The following is a 23,361-nucleotide window of genomic DNA, read 5'->3' on the forward strand; positions in this document are numbered from 1 at the left end:
ATTTCAGACCTGGAATTTTCAGTGTTTCTGTAAGAATGGATGAATCATGGTGTTGTTCGATGGTGTCTTTGAATCCATAATTGTATCTGAAATATTTGACTAGCACAAAATAAGGCACCAAAAGAATAATTGCTTGGACTTAATGAACTGGCCCTTTATCCAGTTGTCTCACACATTAACCTTCATGGGTTTTTGCAGCTCCCCTTTTGCTTTCCTCATTCCTCATCTTATTTTTCTAAATGAAAACATAAGGTTGGAGTTACAACAATTTTGCAGAGATCCAAAATTGAAATCAATATTGAAATCAGTTAAATGTTGTTAGCCTCCAACAGTTTGTCACCTTTACTTTTTATTATCAAGAAATAATTTATATGGTATGGAAGAAGGCTACATTTTAGTATGTAGCCTTTATTTGCTGATGAAAATCTTAAAATTCTTCCCTGTCAACATCCAACTTGAGTATCTAAATCAATCCATATCAAGAGTGAAACATTGGCAGCTCCGTGCCTCTTTGTTTCAACTTGTCAGACTAATAAGCTCTCTACATATAATAAATTAAAACATTACAATTAGTTTGTATCATATTATTACATCTTCCTTTTATAAAGTTACTGATTTGCATCATTTTTGTGCATAATAATTTCATCAATTAATTCTGTACAGGCTGCTCAGAAGAAAGTTTTGAGTTCTTTGGGTTTCTCCAAATCTAACAGTCCCACTCTGGTGCCCAAGGGCAGCCCTAAAGCTTGGTACCTGCCAAGTTCTCTGCTCTCCAGTGCTTTGGTTGGAAATGCACTCAAGGCAAACTGTTTTGATAGAAGTATGGCTGGGTACTAGTAGGAGCATCCTTATGAGTTTTGTCTTCAGGTAAATGGCTGTCTTGTAAATTACCACACACATCAAAACATCGTAATTGATCAATAAACAAGTATGTGAAAGTTCTATTGAAATGTGCCCATTCGCTCAAAATGTCCATGCAGTTTTCCATAAATGATTTTAGGATGCAGTTCTAAACTTTTAATAAATCACTGCTTAAGAAACACCACATTAAAACTTATAATAAAGAAGCATTCATTCACTTAAGTAGGTCATCAAATGGAATATTGTCATGACATACTTTCTTTGATGGTAAAAATCTGAAAGGAATTGTTATACCTAAGTCACTGCTTTCATAGCTGCCATGTGGTCAATGAATCACCATCTCAGAAACAGATAAAAATGGTAGATAAAAAATACATTTACTATAATGGGCTTACACCTAATTTTATGTGCTTGTTTACTTCATTTCAAAGTGTTTTTTGAAAATGTCAGGTTGTACAGGATTCTGGTCATTGGTAGCCTTCCTGCTTTATGTGGTCCTTGGAGATCTTGATTGCTGAAGATCCCCACTATTTGTGGTGAGAAATATCCCAATATTGTACTGTAAGCCTGAAAATAGGCATAAGAGAGTAAAATAAAACAAAAACATTCTTCAGAAATGCTGGGGAATGGATGGGAAGAATTTTTTTGTATCAAAACGGCCCCATCTATTTTGCATCATTGCCCTATCCACTAGAAGTTTATATCCCTTCCAATCATTGTGCAGCATTCGGCTACCAAGGGTTGCTCATTCCTGATCATTTCATTCAATGTGCTTTTGTCACATTGTATAAGGGATATTGAGATGTTATGGCTTAATGTTACAATGGAAATGAATTTATATTATTTATATAAATGATTTATGGAGGTTTAGTGGCTGAAAATATCTGTGACAGTGCTACCAAACAATAGTATCTTAACCCCAAATACAGAATCACCAGAATCACATAGATGTATATGGCTCTATTCAGGTATCACATATGTACATGGAGAATAGAGGCCCTAAACAGAATATGCATTTTGGAGATGAATATAAGTCAAGGACCATTCAAAAATGCGTGAATGTGTAATGCAAAGAAATAAGCACAAATAAGTAGATAGGAAGAGAAAGACAGAACAATTTGTGGGTGTACATCTCAGAATTTGAAATGGATCCAGAGCAGAAGGTAAAGTAATGCCTTTGGCATCCGCCAAGCTTTTAAATTTGAAACTAAATAAATAATGAAGAAACTGGCATGCTATAAAGTGGCCCATTAACTAAAAACATTTATTTATCAAAATGTATCTGGGCCACAATTTGGTTTTGCATACAGGCTTAGAAAATAAACATGGCTAGAGGGTGTAGTCATTCCCCACAAACCTGAAAATAAAAACTAGGGTGGTAAGATACTAGAAAGTACCCTGCTATCTAATAGACCAGTGTTGGCGGACCTTTTCAGCACCATCTTTCCGGGCACGTGAGCCATCGCCCGTTACTCTTCTGCATTCCAGCGTGCCGGCCATCTAGTCTTCACGCATGTGGGAGCACTGGAAACCAAAAGAGCAGCTGCCCAATGCGCATGTGCATGCCAGGAAGGTGATCTTCCCGTTTCCAGCGTGTGCATGTGCACTGGCCAGCTGGTCCTCACCAGAAACTGGAAGATCAGATGGCTGGTGCACATGTACATGCCGGAAACTGGAAGATCATCTTCCAGGCATGCGCACTGGGCAGCTGCTCTTCCCGTTTCTGACACTCTCACATGCGTGAAGACCAGCTGGCCAGCACCAGAACCCTGAAGAGCAATGGGTGACGGCTCACATGCCTGGAGAGATGGCTCTGCATGCTACTTCTGGCACATGTGCTATAGGTTCACTATCATGGTAGTAGACCAACCTCACCATTTTGTCTTTTGATTTGGCCTTAAGTGCCCTTCTCCCATTTCATTCCTCCCCAATTAGGACAATCAACATTACAGGCAAAGAAATGGCAATTGCAAGCCAAACCATTCCTCCCTTCCATAAGTCAATAAGACTCCCTCCTATAAGAATAATTGTAGATGGTTATAAGAAAATTTCCGCTAGCTGGATCAATAGCCATAAATCTGTTCAGATGGTTCAGGAACAGCCAGTCTTGGTTTCATGGGTATAGAAATCATAATATTTGAGTGAACTGCTGATATTAAGTAAACAAAGATGCATAATGTCCTGGTAGCTCAAGTATAAAACAAAGTCTATTACCTGATAGATTGTAGAATAGTCCCCAGTTGGAAATGATGATGGTCAAAATGGTGAACTGGAACCGAAAGAAGCAGCCCATCTATAGGTAAGTGTTGCTACTTGCTTGTCTTGGTCTGTGTGTATATATATATAGCAAATATAATGATTGTGTACAATATTTCCATTGCCTTTTCCTATAAAGGCAACATAACCTATATCACACTGTCCATTGGTGCTTCTCACGGTCAGAATAGTTTATAGGAATGTGGTGTATACCACACTGCTCATTCAGGGTGAGCATCTATTAGAGATTTCTATCAAACATCAGATTTTGCATCACAGACAATTTTCAGATTGGATCACAATATTTAGGAAATTTGATGTAAATGTACAAAGTTAGTCTGAAAACCCATGTTTGTATCATTAAATATTTGAAAGTTTTTTTTAAATGTCTAATCTCAGCAAAACTACTGTGTTTCCTGTTTCTGTGGTTAAAGAGATAAGAAAGATAGGTTTTCTGGAGAGATTAGCTACAACATGCAGAATGACTTAGTACTTAGTACTTAGAAATCTTGTTCTTCCAATATGAATAAACTGATGACTAATGGATATACAGTAACATTGGTTGTAAATAAGCATAAAGGGAACATCTAGAGTTGGAAATAGCTAGTTAAGTCATTGAGCCAAAATCTTCTTGGTACAGAATCCTTATTACCTTTCTTTCCAGAATTAATTCAATAAAGATTCTGACCTACTTTTATTGAGTAATTGGTTCCACTGTTAAACTTGTTTTATTGTTAGGATTCTTTTTCTAATATTCAGCCAAATCTGCTTTCTGATTGAGGCATTTGATTCTAATTTCCTAGAACATCTTTGTTATCTTGATATTTCTTTCTCATTTGATGAGAACCCACTGGTGAATTCTCTTATGAGTATGGTCAATATATATATACTTAAATCTCATGCAATCCATCCAGTTTTTAACTAGCTAGCTGATCAATTGTCATACGATAACTTTCTCAAATGCAATAAGGCTAATCTAGCAAGATCTATTTTTAACAAATTCATAGCATAGAAAATCCATTTACATTGTCCAGTTGTCAGATTCCAATGTACAATAATCCTAATTTCACATGCCAGCAAAATAATACTTACAATCACCCAAAACAAATTACACCGCATTTAGAGAAATGCTAGATGTTCTGGCTTATTTTGGCAAAAATCAAGCAACAAATTGCATTCTCTTTCAACCTTTTTTTTTAACCTCTCTCTCTTTTTTTTTTTTAGGAAAAGAAAATCCCTCCAGATTCAAAAGAGGTAAATTTGTATTTTCTAACCTTAAATTACATTATCAGACAAGCTGTTTATTGGTGTAGTAGTTAAATTGCTAGTCTAGCAGGAACATATGAGACCTCTAGGCTCCCTTAGGCATGATGGCCATTGTGTGACTTTGGGCCAGTCATTCTCTTTCAGCAAAAACCACCTCACAAGGTTGTTGAGAGAAATAGGAGGCAGGCAAATTTTCAGTGCCTTGAGAATGGAAAAAAAGCAGGTTAGAAATAAATAATAATTCACAATAGCAGAATGTCAATTATAGAAGGCTAGCTCAGGCAATAGACTCCAAGGTTTTAATAGTATAAAGAAGCAAAAGAAGACAAACGTGAAGGAACATGTTATAAAATAAAGTTTGTTAAAAATATGGCATCTTCTACAAACAAGGATAAATCTGGTGATATCACCCTGGGGTCATTTAACTTCAATAACAACCACTGTAAGAAAGATTTAATCACATATTCTCTGTGAAAGTAAAGGAGCAGAGTGAAAAGATGCCACTATGATTAAATATAAATAAGACCAAACCAATAATAACAGAGAGTAAATAGTCTTAAAATTAGCAATGAAGGTATTGAAGTCCTGAAGAAAAGCAACTATCAATTGTAAAGGAACCAGCAGCCAAGAGACTAGGATTTAGAATACTAGCCATAAGGACTTGGACAAAATGCTGCAATGTGTCTGTATCACCTAAGATCAGAACTATGAAGATAATGGTTCTGTAGAAACAAAAACAAAAGAAAAAGGATAGAAAGAGTATTAATGCTTTTGAACTTTGGTGTTGGGAAGGGATTTGGAAATGGATAATCAAGAAAACAAACGGATAATAGAACAAATAATTTCAGAGTGCTCACTTAAGGCACAAGTGGCCAGTATCCAAAATTATCATATTTAGGATAATTATGTGAAAATCTTGCTCCCTTATGAAGTCGATAATGCTGGGAAAGATTGAAGAAAAAAAGGAAAAGAGAATGACCAGCAGCAGGTTGATGAACTTGGTTACAGCAGTGATGTTTGTGTCATTGGTTGGGTATAGAGGCAGATATCCTGGATCAATCAGTGGTTTATTTATTTTTCATATGAGTGCAAATTCATCTAATTTTGTATTTGCATTTTTCCAAATGTTGAAATCTTATCCCCAATTTAAAAGAACATATTAGGAAAAAATTTGGGTGAGTGCAATTATTCATAGATATTTTATTTAATATTTCTAAATAAAAGCTGACCAGAGTCACCCTGTAGGAAGATTAGCGGTGTAAAGATTTAATAAATAAATAAATAATGAATAAACATATTTATTAGAGGGAAATCTGCATAATTGTATATCAGGCAAAATTGAAAATAAAATTATACTTAATTTTTTACACTAATATTCAATGGTGCACATTACTCCTAGATCCTTTCTGTCCATTCCAAGGAGAGATGGGGTAATTTGCACCATTGAATGTTAGTGTAAAAATTTAAATCAAAGTTCTCAAGTTCAACAAAGTAAAGTAGATAGATTTTAAAAGGTGAAAATCAAAAGAAGCCACAATTGACAGATTCCAGGTATATGCTGGATACATTAGTTGCCAATCTTTGTTTAAGTAGGCCAATTTGAATATATCTGAAGACTCAATAAGATGCATAGAATCGAAAAAGGGATTTGTTTTGTGGTCCATGTTTATGTTCCACTGGAATATTCTGAGTTGGCTGTTTCTGAAAGAATAAAACTTGTATCATACAGAATGTTGCTTGCTTGACTTGGAAAAACAGCCAACACCACAAACTTTACTGAATTTTGCAGCTTGCCCACACAAATACCAGCAGAATCCAAACCAAAAGTAACACTGAATGGAATAATTTCAATGAAGTCCATGAAAACATAAAAGTAGCAAAAGATATAGCTCTTCACCATTAATTATCATGATTGAAAATAACACGATCATGGCATTGACATAAACAAACAGCACAGCTTAAAATGTTTTATCTTTTTTTTTTATTGCAAAAGTTTTACAGTTACATTTTCACCCCATTTTCCCCCCCCATCCCAGTCCCCACACCCCACCCTAACCCCCCCAAATGCCCCCTAACCCTCCCCCCCTGACTTCCACAAAATATAATCCCATCAAAATCCCCTTTTTATAAAACTTGAACCCCTCAAACCCCCTTAAAAATTTTTTTTATCTTCACAGTTTTCATACATTTCTATTTTTATATAATACTTTCAATGAAAAACTATTTGGTACTTTCTAACTTGATATTTGTTCTGCACATAATTTATCCATTTTTTCCATTCCCATTCATAAGTCTCTTGTGAGCGATCTTTTAAATATGCTGAAATCTTCGCCATCTCAGCAAAACTGGCCATCTTCAAAATCCATTCTTCGATAGTGGGTAAAGCTTCATTTTTCCAATATTTACCTATCAATAATCTCGCTGCAGTTATCATGTACAATATCAACTTAATTTCATCCTGTGTAAAACCCTTTACTATACCCAATAGAAACAATTGTGGAGAAAATGGAATTTTTTTCTTCAAAATATTCTGCATAACCCACCATATTTTTCTCCAGAAAGCCTTAACTTTCTTACAATTCCACCAAACATGATAATATGTAGCATCTAAACAATCACATCTCCAACATTTTGGCTGAACATTAGGATACATACAGGATAATTTCTTGGGATCTAAATGCCATCTGTAAAACATCTTGTAAAAATTTTCCCTCAAATTCTGCGATTGCGTAAATTTAACATTCTGAACCCATATTTTCTCCCATGTTTCCAACATTACTGGTTCTGCAAAATTCTGTGCCCATTTAATCATGCAATCTTTAACCAGTTCAGTTTCTGAATCCCTTTCTAACAAAACATTATATAGCCTTTTGATATGCATTGGACCTTTCTCTTTTATATGTCTAACCAACTCTTCCTCATGCAACATAATACCAGTTTTTTGGTCCTCTTTCCATCTCTGTTGAAGTTGATTATATTGTAGCCAGGTTATATTAATCCCTTCAGCCAACAGTGTCTGTAGTGTCTTCAGCTGCCATCTGCCCGCATCTGTAAAAAGAACCTCTTTATATAACCCCCCCCCGAGTGACATTATATTTGTATTCCACAAAATATGACCAAGATCCAGCCATAGCGGTATTTTATAATCCCATTTAAATCGGTGCTTCTTCCAAACTCTCATCAGCGAATCTCTAAGTATATGACTTTTGAACACTTTATCCACTTTATTTTCATAAAATAAGTAAGCATGCCAACCAAAATCCAGGTCAAAGCTTTCTATGTTCAGTATTCCAGTCTTTTTCCTTCCAAACCAATCGCTTGCTTGAGTCAAAGCTGCTGCTTCATAATATATCTGTAGGTTTGGAAGTTTAAGGCCTCTCCTCTCTGGAGCATCTTGCATAATTTTTAGTTTCACTCTCGGTTTTTTCTCATTCCAAACAAACTTATTCACTCCACTTTGCCATTCTTTCAGTTGTTTATCACTTTTAAGCACCGGAATCATTTGAAACAAAAAAAGAAATCTTGGCAAAATGTTCATCTTAACTGCTGCTATTCTTCCAAGTAACGAGAGCTGCAACTTTTTCCAGGTCTCCATATCTTTTCGTACATCTCGCCATAACACCTCATAATTGTTTTGAAATAATTTCATATTTGATTCTGCCACCTGAATTCCTAAATATTTAACCCTTGGTACAATCTCAAAACCTGCCATCCTTTCAAGTTCATATTTTCGATCTTGTGTCATATTTTTAACTATCATCTTTGTTTTTTTCTGGTTCAGTCTAAATCCTGATACTGTACCATAATCTTTTATAATGTCTTTCATCTGGATTATTGATTCCATCGGCTGTGAAAGGGTAACAACCAGGTCATCTGCAAATGCCCTTAGTCTGTAATCCTCTTGCCTTATCACTATACCTTTCAAGCTGTTCGAATCCCGTATTGTATTCAACAAGACTTCTAATGTTAAAATAAATAACAAAGGGGATAACGGACAACCTTGTCTTGTTCCTTTCTCAATATTAAAATCTGTTGTTAAACTTCCATTAATAATAATCTGTGCCTTTTGCTCTTGGTAGATTGCTGATACCGCCTGTATAAATTGATCCCCAAAATCCATCTTTTTCAAAGTCTTTAATAGAAAATTCCAATCCACTCTGTCAAAGGCCTTCTCCGCATCCAAGAAAACCAGCACTGCAGGGATCTGTTTATTCTTCTCAAGATATTCCAATAAATCTATAACTTGCCTTACATTGTCCTTCATATATCTACCCTCTATAAATCCCGCTTGATCATCATGAATCACCTTTTGAATTACTGGCATCAACCTGTTGGCTAGTACTTTTGCATAAATTTTATAATCATTATTCAGAAGAGATATTGGTCTATAATTCTCTGGTTTTTTAGGACCTGCTTGCTCTTTTGGTATCAGAGAAATATAAGCTGTTTTCCATGATGGGGGTATTTTACCCCCTTTTTTGTATATTACAAAATAGGTCTCTAAGTTGTTCCACCATTTCTGCTTGCAAAGTTTTATAATACACTGCAGTCAATCCATCTGTTCCCGGAGCTTTGGCAGTTTTCAGTTGTTTAATTGCTGCAATTATTTCCTCCACTGTTATAGGATGATTCATTCTTTCCTTTTGTTGATTAGTAACTTTTGTAACTCTTTTGTTTTCTAAATATTTATCTATAAGTCCATTCTGTATATCAACTTTAGCATATAGTTTAGTATAATAATCTACAAATGCTTCTTTAATTAATTTTTGTTGATGAATTTCTTTCCCTCCAGTATCAATACAGTCGATAGTCTGCATACTCTGTTTCTTCCTTAATGTATAAGCCAGCCATCTGCCCGGCTTGTTGGCATTACAGAATGTATTATGCTTTGCATATTGTAAGTTTGTTGCAACTTGATCCGCCATAAGCATTTGGAATTGATCTTTCAAAAGTTTTATAGCTCCATGTATTCTTTCATCTGCTGGATTTTTAATAAGTAACTGTTCTTTGTTCTTTATCTCTGCTTCAATTTCTAATCTTTTCTTTTGTCTGTTCAGTTTATGTTTAGAGTTCATATGAATGAGTACCCCTCTCATGTACGCTTTACTTGCATCCCAGACAATTTCAATAGGGGTACCCTTGTTCATATTAATTTCAAAAAATTCTTTCATCTGCTTCTTAAATTCTATTATATTTTTTTCATATCTAAATAAATTTTCATTTAATCTCCATGATCTTCTCTCAATTTTCCCAAACTCAATTTCTATCCATACTGAGCTGTGATCAGATAAAGTTCTTGGAAAAATTTTAGTTCTTTTTGTTTTAACAAGTAAATCATTTGATAATAAAATAAAATCAATCCTTGAAAAGGATCTATGTCTATCAGAAAAAAAAGTATAGTCCAAGTTTTTTGAGTTGTGTAGTCTCCAAACATCTTTTAATTCCAGATCTTCTTTCATGTCAAAAAAAGTTTGTGGTAGTCTAACCCTAGACTTCGCCAAACTTATTTTATCTAGTTTAGAGTCAATTATTCCATTCCAGTCTCCCATGATCAAAATAGATCTATAATCCCACTGCAATATTTTAGTATGCAAAATTTTATAAAAGTGATCCTGTTGTTGGTTAGGAGCATAAATTCCAATCACAAGAATTTGACCATGTACAGTATGCAGTTCAATTGCTACAAACCTACCACCTTCATCCACTTCTATTATTTTAGCTGATAATCTTTTGTTTGTATAAATAACCACACCATTCTTTTTTTCCAAATTTGAAGCTATAAAGTGTGATCCTAATTTGGAGTTTATCAAGTATTTTTGATCTTGCGCTCTAATATGAGTTTCTTGTAAGCAAATTATATCATTATTAAATTGTTGCAAATATGTAAATATTTTCTTCCTTTTCTGTGGTGAGTTCAGTCCATTCACATTCCATGACAAAAACTTAACCATCATGCAAACTTTTTTGAAGCGACGAGCAGAATTGCCGGATATCTTCCGAGGCCACCGACTTTGCTCTCCCCATGGCTTCACTGTGTTCTGTAGTACTCTTAGCTCCTTTTTTATATTGTTGTACCTTAGCTCTTTCTTGCAATTGTTTTTCTTTGAGTTGTTTTGAGACCGCACGGGTTTTTCGCTGATCTTTAGCTTCAGCCGTACGAGCCAGATCCAAAGCCACATCTCTTGTAGTCAAAATTGGAGAGGATTCTAACAGGGGCTCCTCCAGAAAACCTCCTGTAGCACCCTGCGCTTCTATTGGATCTAATTCGGCCTGCCTGAGCTGCACTTCCAACTCTTGCTGGGGTTGCTTCTCCTTATCACTCTCCTTTATCTCCAATACAGTAGATGAACGTGGAGATGGTGATCTCTCCTTAAGAACAGTATGGTAAAAATGTTCTGCCTTTTCAACAGTATTCAGTCGATATCTTTCCCCATGATATTTCAAAATTATACCCATTGGGGCATCCCACCGAAATGGTATCTCTAATTTATTTAGTTCCTTTACTAAGAAACCAAAGTCTTTCCTATCTTTCAGCATCTTTGGGGGTAATTCTTTATAAATTCCAACTTGAGTTCCCTCCACTTGCACAGAGGAAAGAAAAGATTTTTGCAAAATATCATTTCTCATTCTTCTGTCTGTAAAATATATCACCACGTCACTTGGTAATTGTCTTTGTCTGGCCACCCACAAGTTCACTCTGTAAATTTTGTCTATTTTGTAAAAAATCTCATCAGAATTGATTTTTAACAGCACAGCCAAGGCATCAGCACAAACCTGTCTCAAATCTTGCCGGTCATTCTCCTTGATACCTCTAATTCTTATAGCAAATTCCATGGATCGGAATTGCATCATGGTAATCTCGTCTTCAACTCTCTGCATTTTATTATCCATATCAGCAATTTTAAAATCAGTATCCTTTATTTTAACATTAACTTCTGATTTAAAATCTTCCAATTTAGAGTCCACTTTAATAATAATTTCTGACAAGCCAGAAACCACATTTGATAATTTATCAGACACCTTATCATAATTCTCTTTCACCAAGTTTTTCACTTCACTAATTTCCTGCTTAATTTCTTGTTGAGATTTTTGAAATTTATCATCAATTTTCTGTTGAGATTTTTGAAATTTATCATCCATTTCCTGTTGAGATTTTTGGAAATTGTCATCCAAAGCCTGAGTAATAAATTTTTTTAAGTTTTCAAAGTCAAACTGCTCTTCAGGCTTATGTGTGGGGGATCCCCCCCCTGCTGCCTTGCTTTCCTGTTTTTTAGAAGTCATTTTGCCACGTAGGTTGGATTTTCTAAAAGGAGAAGTCCTTTTTCCTTTTCCAACACCACAAAGTCCTCTAAAAAAATCCCCCAGTTTTTAAACAGATTAGAAGTAAAATTAGACTGTAAGATCAACTTGTTTTAAAAAGGGATTTTTTTCCCCCTCTTCTCCTGTACTTGCTACAAACAGCGCAACAATGTAACTTGTTGGAATAGCTTTAGGAAATCACTCTCCCTTTCAGCTTGTTAACTTGTTAACGCTGGGGCGGCGCCATCTTTTCAAGCCGCTTCCGCTCGTATTATTTTTAGTAAAATCGGGAAATCACAAAGAGAAAGAATACTTGCAGTTCCTTGGTTTAAGGATTCAGGTTTTCTTTTAGTTGGTAAAATTGGTTTCATTCAATTTTCGTGTTTGCTGCTGCCGGCTTGCTCTGCGAAGCAGAGTCGTCCCACGCCGCTCGGAGTCTTCGCAAGTTGAAAGGGAGCCACACCTGTTTCCCCCCCAATAGCAAACTTCTGGGGGCTCACAGGGGCTCAACCTGCGCCTTGCTTGCTCTCTCCTTCAAATCCTGCAGATTCTGGAGTTTTCAAGCCGCTTCTCACGATCGAAGCGGCTCTACAAACGGCAGGGCTGGCGGTCCTTAAAAAGGCACCGTCTTCACCGGAGCTAGCAAAAACCGGAAGTCCAAAATGTTTTATCTTGAATTCAGTATAAAACTAGTTAGCCTGAAGTTGGGACAAAACCTCAGAACTTGATGCTTTCTTTCAAGTTGGAACATATTGCACATTTTAATGATACATGTCCCATGTTGACTCATTCCCTCTTGTTGCCGCCAATATTTTTTTGGAAATACTTGTTTTAACAAAGTTATTATCAGATATCAGAGATCTTATCTGGACTACAAAAACCCAGATGATCAAGAGATGCTGCTTTCTACCTCGATTTTGTAGCCTGGATGTGACATGCCTGTTACAGTCATACTTGACACTAGTATGTTTGAGAAAGCATATACCAAATGCAGAACCCTGAACATGTATATGGTCAATAGTGCCATACAGATATTGTTGTAATAAACTTTTTTGTCCCTTCTATCATCCCTCTGAAATTCCTTGTTAGGTTCTTTACATCTAAGACTTTTCTCTTTCTTGGTTTTGGCTTTTCTTCTTGGTAACGTCTCCCATTTGCCTCACCATTTCTTCTCTTTGGTCTTTAGCAGGCTCTTTTCATGTTCTTTTTTAAAAAAAAATTATTAAAAAAATCCGCCTCCATGATGCTGTTACTTTGATATGTTAGCCCCTCAAAATCTCATCTTTCAAATTTTCTTTCAAATTTTCAAATCATAATTTCAAACATAATTTCACAGTATATGAATACAACAAGTTCAATATGTGCAGAACAAGTCTGCACAATTTCTAAGATAAAGAAAAAAGTAGAGATCATCTATATGACTGAAAGCTAAAATTAAGGAGGAAATTATTGTGGCTTGTGATGCAACTCCTGTTTCTTTGCTTTTAATATGGGTTAACTTTTGAAAGTAACAGCCATTTTGACTTATTACCAAATTGGGAATCTGAAAATGTACACGTGGCTTGGAACCACTCTTTAGTTTATAAATGGAAAAAGGTATATTTCCAAAATGTTATTGGAAAGAAAAAAAAATCTAAGTAGGACTTACTATATCATGTCTTTCATTATTACATAATGTTTATAAAAAGCAAAAAAATGTCATGAAGCAATTGGGAATGTCTGCTATAATTCTTCAGTGGTAGATGCTACATTATGTTAATGTTATTTTAGGCCTAGCAAAAATTGTAGGGTAATCTTGAATATATTAGTCCATCCACATTAGACAAAGAAGAGATTAAAATGTTTAGGAATCACAACATATACACTGAGTCTTTGTCAGATCGTATCAGTAGTGCCAAAGCTCTCATTAAAACAATAACAGCAACAACAACATAGCTCAAAACTCAGTTGGACTTGGGAGGCCAATATCCACAATTTTGTAATGCTAAATTGGTTAACTGAACTGAGAATTCCAGGAAGAAGTAATAGTTACAAAAGCAACTTGGTCAAGGTTGCAAGATCCCCAAAATTCTGCAGTAGTCTACTGACATTTTCATTTTTCAGAAGGTTGAAGAAGAGTCAAAGAAATTGGTTCTCCTAGATCCAACCAACAAGGAAGGGCAGATTGAAGAAGTGAAAGTGGCAGGATGAACTGACCACATCATTTTGATGTTCAAGATACTATAGAAAGTGCAGCAGAGTTGTATATGCATAATAGAATTAAGGGGAGCAATTTCCAACCAATTTAATGATGTTCTAGATGGGATCTCATATAACATGGCTTAAAGCAGTGATTTTCAACTTGTGGCCTATTGACCACTTGGGGGGCGCAATGTCATCACGGGGTCCACAAAGGGTTAAAGAAATGTTTGATTTAAATCTTGAGTTAAGTCTTGGGGGTCTGTGGTCATGGTCCATGACACAAAAGGTATTTAAAGAGAGGCTGTGGGGAAGAAAAGATTGAGAACCACTGGCTTAAAGCAGTTCTTTTAAAAAAAATGTAGAACCTACAGTTTGCCAGAAAATAAGCACAACATTGAAGCAATATAAGATTCAGACTCCTTGCCCTTCTGATTATATATGAGAAAATTTAATTCAAATTAAGTAGAGAGAAGTGATAATAAGCAAACAATTCTTTATCTTATATTAATCATTCTGAATAATACCTAATTTATTTATCATAATCTAATTTATGATTGACTTAAAGCAGCTGCAATCTTGCACTTTTGGGAAGAATACTCTCCTGTATAGTCCATTTTGGCTCTTCAATTACTAAACACTATTAGACATATTGTGAGTACCTATTTTGGGTTTGTGTTATGTCCAGCAGGGTTTCAGAAGCTTTCCTAGTTCCTCCTTTAGAGAAGATCAGTGGTGGGTTTCAAATTTTTTTACCGGTTCTGTGGGTGTGGCTTGGTGGGCATGGCTTGGTGGGTGTGGCAGGGGAAGAATACTGTAAAATCTCCATTCCCTCCCCAATCCAGGGGAAGATTACTGCAAAATCCCCATTTCCTCCCGATCAGCTGGGACTTGGGAGGCAGAGAATAGACGGGGTCGGGGCCAGTCAGAATTTTTACTACCGGTTCTCCAAACTACTCAAAATTTCCGCCACCGGTTCTCCAGAACTGGTCAGAACCTGCTGAAACCCACCTCTGGAGAAGATGTATCAAGTGTGTTTGTATTGTTTTGTATAGAACATAGAAATATAGAATTCTATGTTATATACAAAACACTTTAAAAATATTTTCAATAGTACTGAAACTGCAATTTGTCACATAGAGTTCAATCTATGCTAAATCCTATCAGTCTAGATTCTCAGTACTTTTAAATATAAAATGATTATTGCTGCAAATGATTTAACAAATGATGTGGAAAAAAAATAGAAGCATATACATATATGTCGGGCGGGTTTCAAAACCCATCACTACCTTTTTGCTTGTGGGCGCGTGCACATGACACTTCCGTGTGCATGCGTGACGCTTCTGCACATGCGCAGAAGCGTCTGGGCAGGTGGGTGGAGCCTCCTGTTGCCGCCGCCACTATCAATTCGCCTGATCTGGGTTGAACTGGTAGCAATCCACCACTGGTATATGTATATGTAAAAATGTATAACCTGTCCTTTCAATGTTCATACTCGGACAGTTGGCTTTTACCCTCTGCTTTTTTTTTTTATAACAATTTGCTTTCTTTTTTTATAGCGTTCTCCTTTGGCTTGAGAATATTAACAAGATATTTGACCAATTACTCTTGATTAGTAACTTTGTTACATAGTATATGGAGCATCTAAGGAATGAGGAGGTAATTCCACTCTTTTTAAAAGAAAGCTTCAAAAAAAATGATACAGAAAGCCCATACAACTATAGGCATGAGGCTAATATTTCCGTAAAGGTCGGTCTGTTTCACTTTCTGGCTTGTAGACAACATTGTACTAGGTAATCATGAAAGAAACTGAATGTGCAGGTAGTCCTCGACTCACAAGCATTCATTTCATGACCATTCAATATTATAATAGCACTGAAAAAAACTGACTTGTGACCAGTTTTCACACCTACAACCATTGCAACAATCCCATGATTATGTGATCAGAATTTGGGTGCTTGGCATCTGGCATGTATTGTCCTAGGGACATGTCATCACCATATGTAACCTTCACAGTTGGCTTCTAAAAAGCAAAGCCGATGGGGGGAAGCCAGATTTGCTTAACCACTGCATGTTTCACTTAACAACTTTAGTGATTCATTTAATAACTGACAAAAAAGGTTGTAAAATGGGGCATAACTCACTTAACAACTCTTTTGTTTAGCAATGGAAACACTGGGCTCAATTGTGGTCATAAGTCAAGGACTACCTATATTTCACAATATCTCACCACCACAACAGCAGCAGTCCAAACAGCATTGATGTCGTTAATTTTTTGTAAGCTTTCTAAACAATTCTGGTTTTAGTACCTCTTGGAAAACTAACAAAATGCAGGCCAGTCTCATTTCTAGAGAGAGATTCTTCCATGCTATAGGATATATTGTCTGCAATTCTAGCAACCACCAGAATCAGAGATTAGAATTTCCATCAGTTTATGAGTTATCTTTTCAAAAGGTCTAATAGCAGACCTGTGGTAATGATCTTGATGGGGAAAAAGTCAAAAGAGGCTTTAACCCTTTGCTGTGAGCTTGACCCAGATATATTGTCTTTCCCGCCTGTAATTTGCATTTTTAAACCATGATATCACATTTAGGTTGACCTTAACTTGCATGTATCAAGGTAACAAAACCCCTTTTTACCCCCATCATCATCAATTGGGACACTTCATAAGTAATTTACTGTATCTGTGGCTTTTTTTTTTATGTTGTGGTTAATAAATTGTCAGGAAGTGGAAAGTGTGAGACCTGATGATGTCATTTTAACTCATCTCTATTATATGAGCACAGTAGTAATGGATATGCACACACACATATATAAGAGTACCTTCAGCTGTTTTAAATTACATCCAAAAAGTTCAAGTAAGTACTAATCTATATGCCTTGCTGTTTTATAGATATGATTAGACTAGAACTATTCATTTTATGTGTCTTTTTGGGGTAATCTTACTTTTCTTGTCTATTATAAAGTCCACGGCTGTAGCTGAGACATTCCAGGGCTGACTGCTGTTCTTTTGGAACTATGAATCTATGGAAGACTTGGACAAGATGCTATCTTCTTTCGGTGTTCTGCTGTTATTACCTCTTCCTCCTCACTGTTGCAAGTCCTTTGCCCTTGAACCAAACAAGCACGCTAAATGATCAATCCTGCAGCCTTAACCGACATCACTTCAGGAGGTTTGCCTTCAAGAACATGACCTATACCGTGGCCAGAGAGGTAAAACCAGAGGGCTTTGCACAGTGCCAGAGTATTGGCTGTAGGACCTTTCTATTGGGTGTTTTTTAGTTTTCATCCATTTTTTTCCTGCCATTTTTTTTTCCTTCTGAAAAGACAGGCTATTTTGTGACAGGTGGAGTTGTCCCAGTGAGTTAGGGTTTCCCAAATTCGATATATAATACCGTGTTTCCCTGAAAATCAGACCCTGCCTTATATTTTTTTGAACCCTGAAATAAGTCCCTGGCCTTATTGTCATGCACTCAAAAGCCCGATTGGGCTTATTATCTGGGGATGTCTTATTTTGGCAGAAATAGGGTATGTACAATTTGAAAAAGCCATAAGTCAGTAGAACATATACAGAAGTCTTTGCAGGGCAATCTGGTAGCAGCTTGGTACATGTCCATTTCTTTATTGGCTTTCTGCACATTGCCAGTTGTTTAATTTTGCTCCCTGTTATGTTCTGTTTATAAATCTTGTAAATTTCAGACTTGTTAAATATTTACAATATATTGTGATTTTCATGTCAAGATTCACCAGCAAATTCTTCAGATTTCCTATTTTGGTGAGTTTTACTCTTTTTGCCAGATTTTCATATTGGTTTGTTTGGCTTAGACCAATTTGTGATTCTGCCATGGTTTGTCAGTAATGGCATATTGCTTACCAAGTTATGCAGATATCAGCCACTGTGTTTATTTTTTAAAAAAATTCAAAATGCAGTGTATGAATCTATGGCTAGCTCAAATAAAAATGTACGTTTTTATTTCTACCTTTTTCTTGGTTTCTACAATTCCCTGGTGAAATTAGAAAGCTACTGCAGTCCCAGTAAATTGATAGCTACAAAATAGGACTTCCATAAAGCTAAAGGCTCCTTTTTCTGCCTTACAGTTTTCCTGTTTCTCTTTTCAGGCAAGAGTTTATGATCAGGACACAGTTAACAGGTTTGTGGGACAGGATTTATACATCAACGTCACGGTGAGACTCTATTTTAAACATGCGTTAATTAATTTAATTGTTTTAATCAATATAAACTTAGGCTTCTGCAGCAAAATCTCTCAAAAGTGAAACAGAAGCTGTAATTATGAAATCAAAGTCCTTTTTTATATGCATCACATGTGCAACTCTACTGAGAAAGGGAAGAGTCTTAAGGCCCAGAGTTAGGGCTATCTTGGCTTCGGTGACTCACTCCTCCAGATGGCAGTAAACTGTCAAAATGTTGAGACAGACATAGTGACATGATTTCAATCATTACATACTTACATCCTGACCACTGGATGCTAGTATGTACCTTGTGGTTTTTGCTCAGGACAACATAACACATGTTTTGTTACTTGTTCCTTTTTGCCTTTCCTGCAATTGTCGATGTACGTAGATGCTTATTCCTGCATAGTCCAATCTCCATTGTTTGCCTGTTTATTTTGCAGACTAATGAACGTTGCTACTTAATGAAAAGAGTAACAGATACTGTCACACATGTCCTCCATGATCTGAAGAATCCAAATCCCAATTTCCTAGAAGTAATATATTTTTTTGCGGAATTGACTAGAGAACTGCGTGACTGTGTAAGCATGATAAGAATTGTATATTGGCAGACACTCTCTCCTGTCAGAATACAGACCATTTTATTGCAGATGATGGTGGGAGGAATATTTCAGCATATGTAAAGGAAATGCCAGTTTGGAGAAAACTTCAAATGGTTTTTATCTGTTCTCTATCCCTTGTTCTCAACTTTCTTCAAATTGTCCACTTCTTTTTCTTTCTTGGATGATTTCAAACTACAAATAGAGTTGGCTTCTGTTTATCTAAATACATCTACATCTAATACCATAGCTCTGGTGCTGATAACACTAACAGAGGAAACCTCAAATCAAAACATCCAAGATTTCTAAAGTTCAACGTAAGTAAAAAGAAAGAGTTGTGAAATGCAAACCACATTGTTATATATATATATATATATATTTCCTTTTCAGAAACCACTGGAAGATACAAGATACATAGAAGGAAATTTGAAAAGAATGAAAGATAAATTAGAACAGGTACATTAATTTAAGAACAGATTGATGAGAACAATGGAGGTATGCTCCTATTTTTGTCACTATGGAAGGTTGAATTAAATGTTAGAATAGTTCTGACCAGCTTTCAGGAATTGTAGATATATTATTGGAGAAAAGGTAGACCATGTTAAATCAAGACAAGAATCAAATTGGGGAAACTTGACATGTACCATATTTTTGGAGTATAAGATGCACCGGAGTATAAGACACATCTTAGTTTTTGGGGAGGAAAATAAGAAAAAAGCTGATTGGCAGGTTCCTTGGTTGTGAGCTCTGTGCCTTGCTTTTTTTTGCTTTTTTTCCTGCCTCTGAAAGCTTCCGAAACAGAGCTTCCGAAAAAAAGCCTCTGAAGCTCTGTTTGGGAGTTTCTTTTCTGAAGCTTCGTTTCTGATGCTTTTTTCAGCCTCTGAAACCTCCGTTTGAGAAGCTGGGCGGGGCTACATTCAGAGTATAAGACGCACCCAGATTTTCACCCTCTTTTTTTGGGGAAAAAGGTGCATCTTATACTCCAAAAAATATGGCAGTTATAGTTGCATCCACATTATTTGTATTTCTTCCTTCACCCTACATTTCTTCAGTTGTTTTCAACATCTCCTATTTTGATTTTTAGTTTTTAGTATGCTATTTTGCCAAACTTTGAACTGTTGCATATTTGCTTTTGCATATTTTCACTATGATGGCAAACGACACCAGAGCAAAGCAATAATTTTGGTGATGGCAAATGCAACAGCTCTCTCTTTGCAATATATTGGGAATGTTTTTTTTTTTTACATGATGCAGGTAAACATGCAGTACAGGTATCAGTCAGAGGAGCTATGATCTTTTTTCAACAGAAAATTAAGCCTCCAATTTATGGATTCAAAGAATATTTCATGGTTTCACATCTTTTAAGTCCTGTCAAAATCTGCGGTAGCTATAGATTTGGATTATGACAGTTTGAAGTCCACATATATTTAATATAGTATAAGCTTTCTTTAATTATTTTAGTTTTTAAGTTGCTACTCAAGTGGCTATAGGATATTTTAAAATTATAAGTTTTTATAATTTTTGATTACATTTTATTTGATGTTGTGTATATGAGATATCAGAATTAGATTCTGCAAGGCCATGATTACCCTAAATAGGCTTGATAATTGACTGTATGTCTTATGTCTTTTATCATATGGGATAACACAACTGATCCTATAGTATAGAACAGTGCCACGACCCTTTAATACAGTTCCTCATGTTGTGGTGACCCCCAACCATAAAATTATTCCTAAAATCATTGAAAATATGTGTTTTCTGATGGTCTTAGGCGACCCCTGTGAAAGGGTCGTTCGACCCCCAAAGGGGTCCCGACCCACAGGTTGAGAACCACTGGTATAGAACAAAAGACAAAAGAAAAACAAAAAACCCCTACCTTCCATATGTTAAAACAAGCAAGCAATATTTTGCCATACTAGATTAAGTAGAGTAGAGGCCTTTATAAAAATCATCATCAAATAAAGTTCTAGGCAAAGCAGCATGTACTTGGATCTGTTGAAGACCATACTTTTGCTATGATTTTTCAGTTGGGAGACAATGGAATGAACAAAATGGTTGGTGAACTTGATTTGCTGTATGAGTATCTGAGGGATGCATGTACTTCAAAGAAAGCAAGCAGTGGGCACAAGGACAAGAAGAACAAAGAATCGTCAAAATTATGATATGTTTTTCATATACTGAAGAAAAAGCAATATATATTAGAGGTCAGTGTTAAGGTCAGTTTGCAGAAATTTTTGTTTATATGATAAAAAAAATTACAAATATTTTTGGATGCTGCAGTTTCTGAGATTTCAGATATATCTCAAATTATTTACTTCTTTCCAGAATAATAATAATAATTATTATATTAGCTTTGACCAATATTTTATTACGATAGGCCTAATTTATGTACGAGAAAATGATGTTTTTATGTCAAAGAATTTTAAGCATAATGTAAAGGAGAATTTAATATTGATTAAGCTGAGGACAGACTAACTAAAAGTGTTTAAACAATGGGGCTGCTGCTAAGCTGATGGTTAGTTCGGACTCACAGCAAACTCAATCAGTAGCACTTTCAGTCACATATCCTTGTACAAAAAATTATTGTGAATTCAGAAAGCTCCTCTTGAACTACCACCATCATAGCATTAGGGTGCTTAATGTGCAGAACAGTAATATAAAATTGTGCTCAACTAGAAGTCACTGGTTTAAACCAGTAGTGCGTTTCAATTTCGGCCACTACTGGTTCACTCATGGTTGCTCACGCGCTTGTGCAGAAGCTTCTCTGCATGAGCAGAGACGTCCAGGCGGATGGGTGGAGCATCCTGCTGCCGCCGCTACCGGTTCACCCAATCTGGGCCGAACCGATAGCAACCCGCCACTGGTTTATCAGACCTTGTTCATACTGAATGTGGATCAGGGATGGTGAGAGTTAGTACAGTAAAACTTAAAGCAGCCTTTCTGCTATATACACCTTTCAAAATGAATTAAAATGGCAATTATTCATCCATACTATTTTATGCCATAGATGTGGTCCTAATACCTCTGGAGAGCTATAGTTGGAGAAAGTTATAGATCCTCCAATTATGTTGTAGACAAATTATATGTAAGCATCTATTCATGTTGAATATTTATAAGAATTGGATGCCCCTTTCTAGTCTGGGATTCTTATTTTTAGAATCTTTGCAAGAAAGTGAATTTAGAAAATAGTGTTTTTATGCTTGATCCCTATCATAAAATTTATTAGCTATTTCTAGAACCAGAAAGTCTTCCTCAATCTGTTATCCTGAAGATCTGTTGGACCACAAATGGCCTCATCATCAGCCAGATCACCTAATGATTTTGTGGTTAGAGATTATAGGAATGGAGGTCCAATGCAACTAATGATTCCCTTGGAGCTCCAACTGAATAAGTAACAATTATGAAAGTGGAAATTTTGATAGTATCCTGGCAAGTGATACAATTTTATATATTTAAGTACCTGAATAATTTTTTGAGAATATTTTACCTGCTAACAGTATTGTCTTCAAAGAATCACTATATGTTTTCCATAACATTTTAATGAGTATTACCACTGGATATAACTAATAATTTATTGTTATATTTTGTTATATTTGATATATTTGGATATAATTTATATGATTTATTTATGTTCACACATGTACACATTTTTTAATAAAACTGAATATTAGATTTGTTTAATGTTTGAAAATTAGCAATAAAAAGTCATTTGTTTAATATATCCCAACTGACTGCATTTTATGAGTTCTACATAACTAGTTAGTTTTGGAAATATTACCAGTGGATGGCAGGGATAGGGGAGAAAAAGGAATTTCTTGCAATAGTCATTTCATTATTTTGTCCAGTTCCTTCTTTTATGAACATTCCATGTTGCAACCCTTAATTCCAAGTCTTATTTATATTGCTTACTACCAGGTGCTGGGAGTAAACCATGAGGGAGACTATTATTGAGATGACATGCTTTTAAAAACTTTATGTACCTGATTGACTACTGACTGTGGGGATGAGAAGGAAATGCCAAATAGCTTTTTGCTTTCATTGAACAGGAATCATATTATTACTTAACCCAATAGCCAGCTCTGACATAACCAGTGGTCTTCTTTGTCCAAGAATTCTACTTTTGGGCAGCTATTGGAAGAGGGCGGAGAAACTAAGAACACTATCTAGACCACTCTGTTTTCTTTGTCCCAGACTTTTCCTTCTTCACAAATGCAGCAAAAAAAGTCGTAAAATTGAGTATGACTCACTTAACCACCACCTTGCTTAGCAATGGAAATTCTGGTTGTAAATTGAGGACTACCTGTATTATTGAGGGAGAGTGGGAAAGACGTTTTGCATGTTCTAACAACCTGGGCAGTTTTAAATAGCTGTAGTGTAATCTTGAAGGACATAGCTTGTGATCGTTAGTCATGCAGTTTCCCAGTAATTCTGAAGTTATTTTGCTGCTTTTTCCTCCAAATAACCCAATCCATAGAATATGGATTAGAAATAGTTCTCAGCAGTAGATGTAGATCTTCAGCTCCTCAACTGGATTGTAACAAATAAATTGAAACAAATGAATAAAGAATAAAGAAAAGAAACCTGCCAATACTTCTGCAAAGCTAAACATGCCTCGCCTGACATTTGGTTTTGTGTCATAAAATGTCCAATATATAAGTTTCCATGATGTTTGTTTGTTTTATACATAGATACAAAAGTTAGAAACCTAATT

General features: G+C 35.7%; 1 protein-coding gene and 1 long non-coding RNA gene across 3 annotated transcripts in view; one reads left to right on the forward strand and one right to left on the reverse strand.

The window, feature by feature from the left end:
• Window positions 1–1,215: 1,215 nt before the first annotated feature.
• Window positions 1,216–23,361, reverse strand: part of LOC117655712 (uncharacterized) — a 149,667-nt gene continuing 127,521 nt past the window's right edge. The window contains exons 4-5 of the long non-coding RNA XR_015728722.1: window positions 3,076–3,188; window positions 1,216–1,428 (exon numbers count right to left, since the gene is read on the reverse strand). This is a non-coding gene — a long non-coding RNA (uncharacterized LOC117655712). The remainder of the gene's footprint in view (window positions 1,429–3,075; window positions 3,189–23,361) is intronic.
• IL22 (interleukin 22) lies at window positions 3,771–22,370 on the forward strand. Of its 2 annotated transcripts, none has more exons than XM_060694664.2 (7): window positions 3,771–4,371; window positions 15,420–16,718; window positions 16,827–17,073; window positions 17,980–18,045; window positions 18,495–18,632; window positions 19,041–19,106; window positions 20,678–22,370. In XM_060694664.2, the coding sequence occupies exons 3-7, from the start codon at window positions 16,879–16,881 to the stop codon at window positions 20,810–20,812; spliced, it is 600 nt and encodes a 199-aa protein (XP_060550647.1). In that variant the 5' UTR covers window positions 3,771–4,371; window positions 15,420–16,718; window positions 16,827–16,878; the 3' UTR covers window positions 20,813–22,370. The 2 variants fall into 2 exon arrangements, with proteins under 2 accessions (XP_060550647.1, XP_060550648.1); XM_060694665.2 differs by having other exon boundaries at window positions 3,772–4,371; window positions 15,420–15,519.

This window comes from Pantherophis guttatus, chromosome 7, assembly GCF_059756535.1.
Source record: "Pantherophis guttatus breed Tessera chromosome 7, ASM5975653v1, whole genome shotgun sequence".
In the NCBI taxonomy this organism is placed as follows: domain Eukaryota; kingdom Metazoa; phylum Chordata; class Lepidosauria; order Squamata; family Colubridae; genus Pantherophis; species Pantherophis guttatus.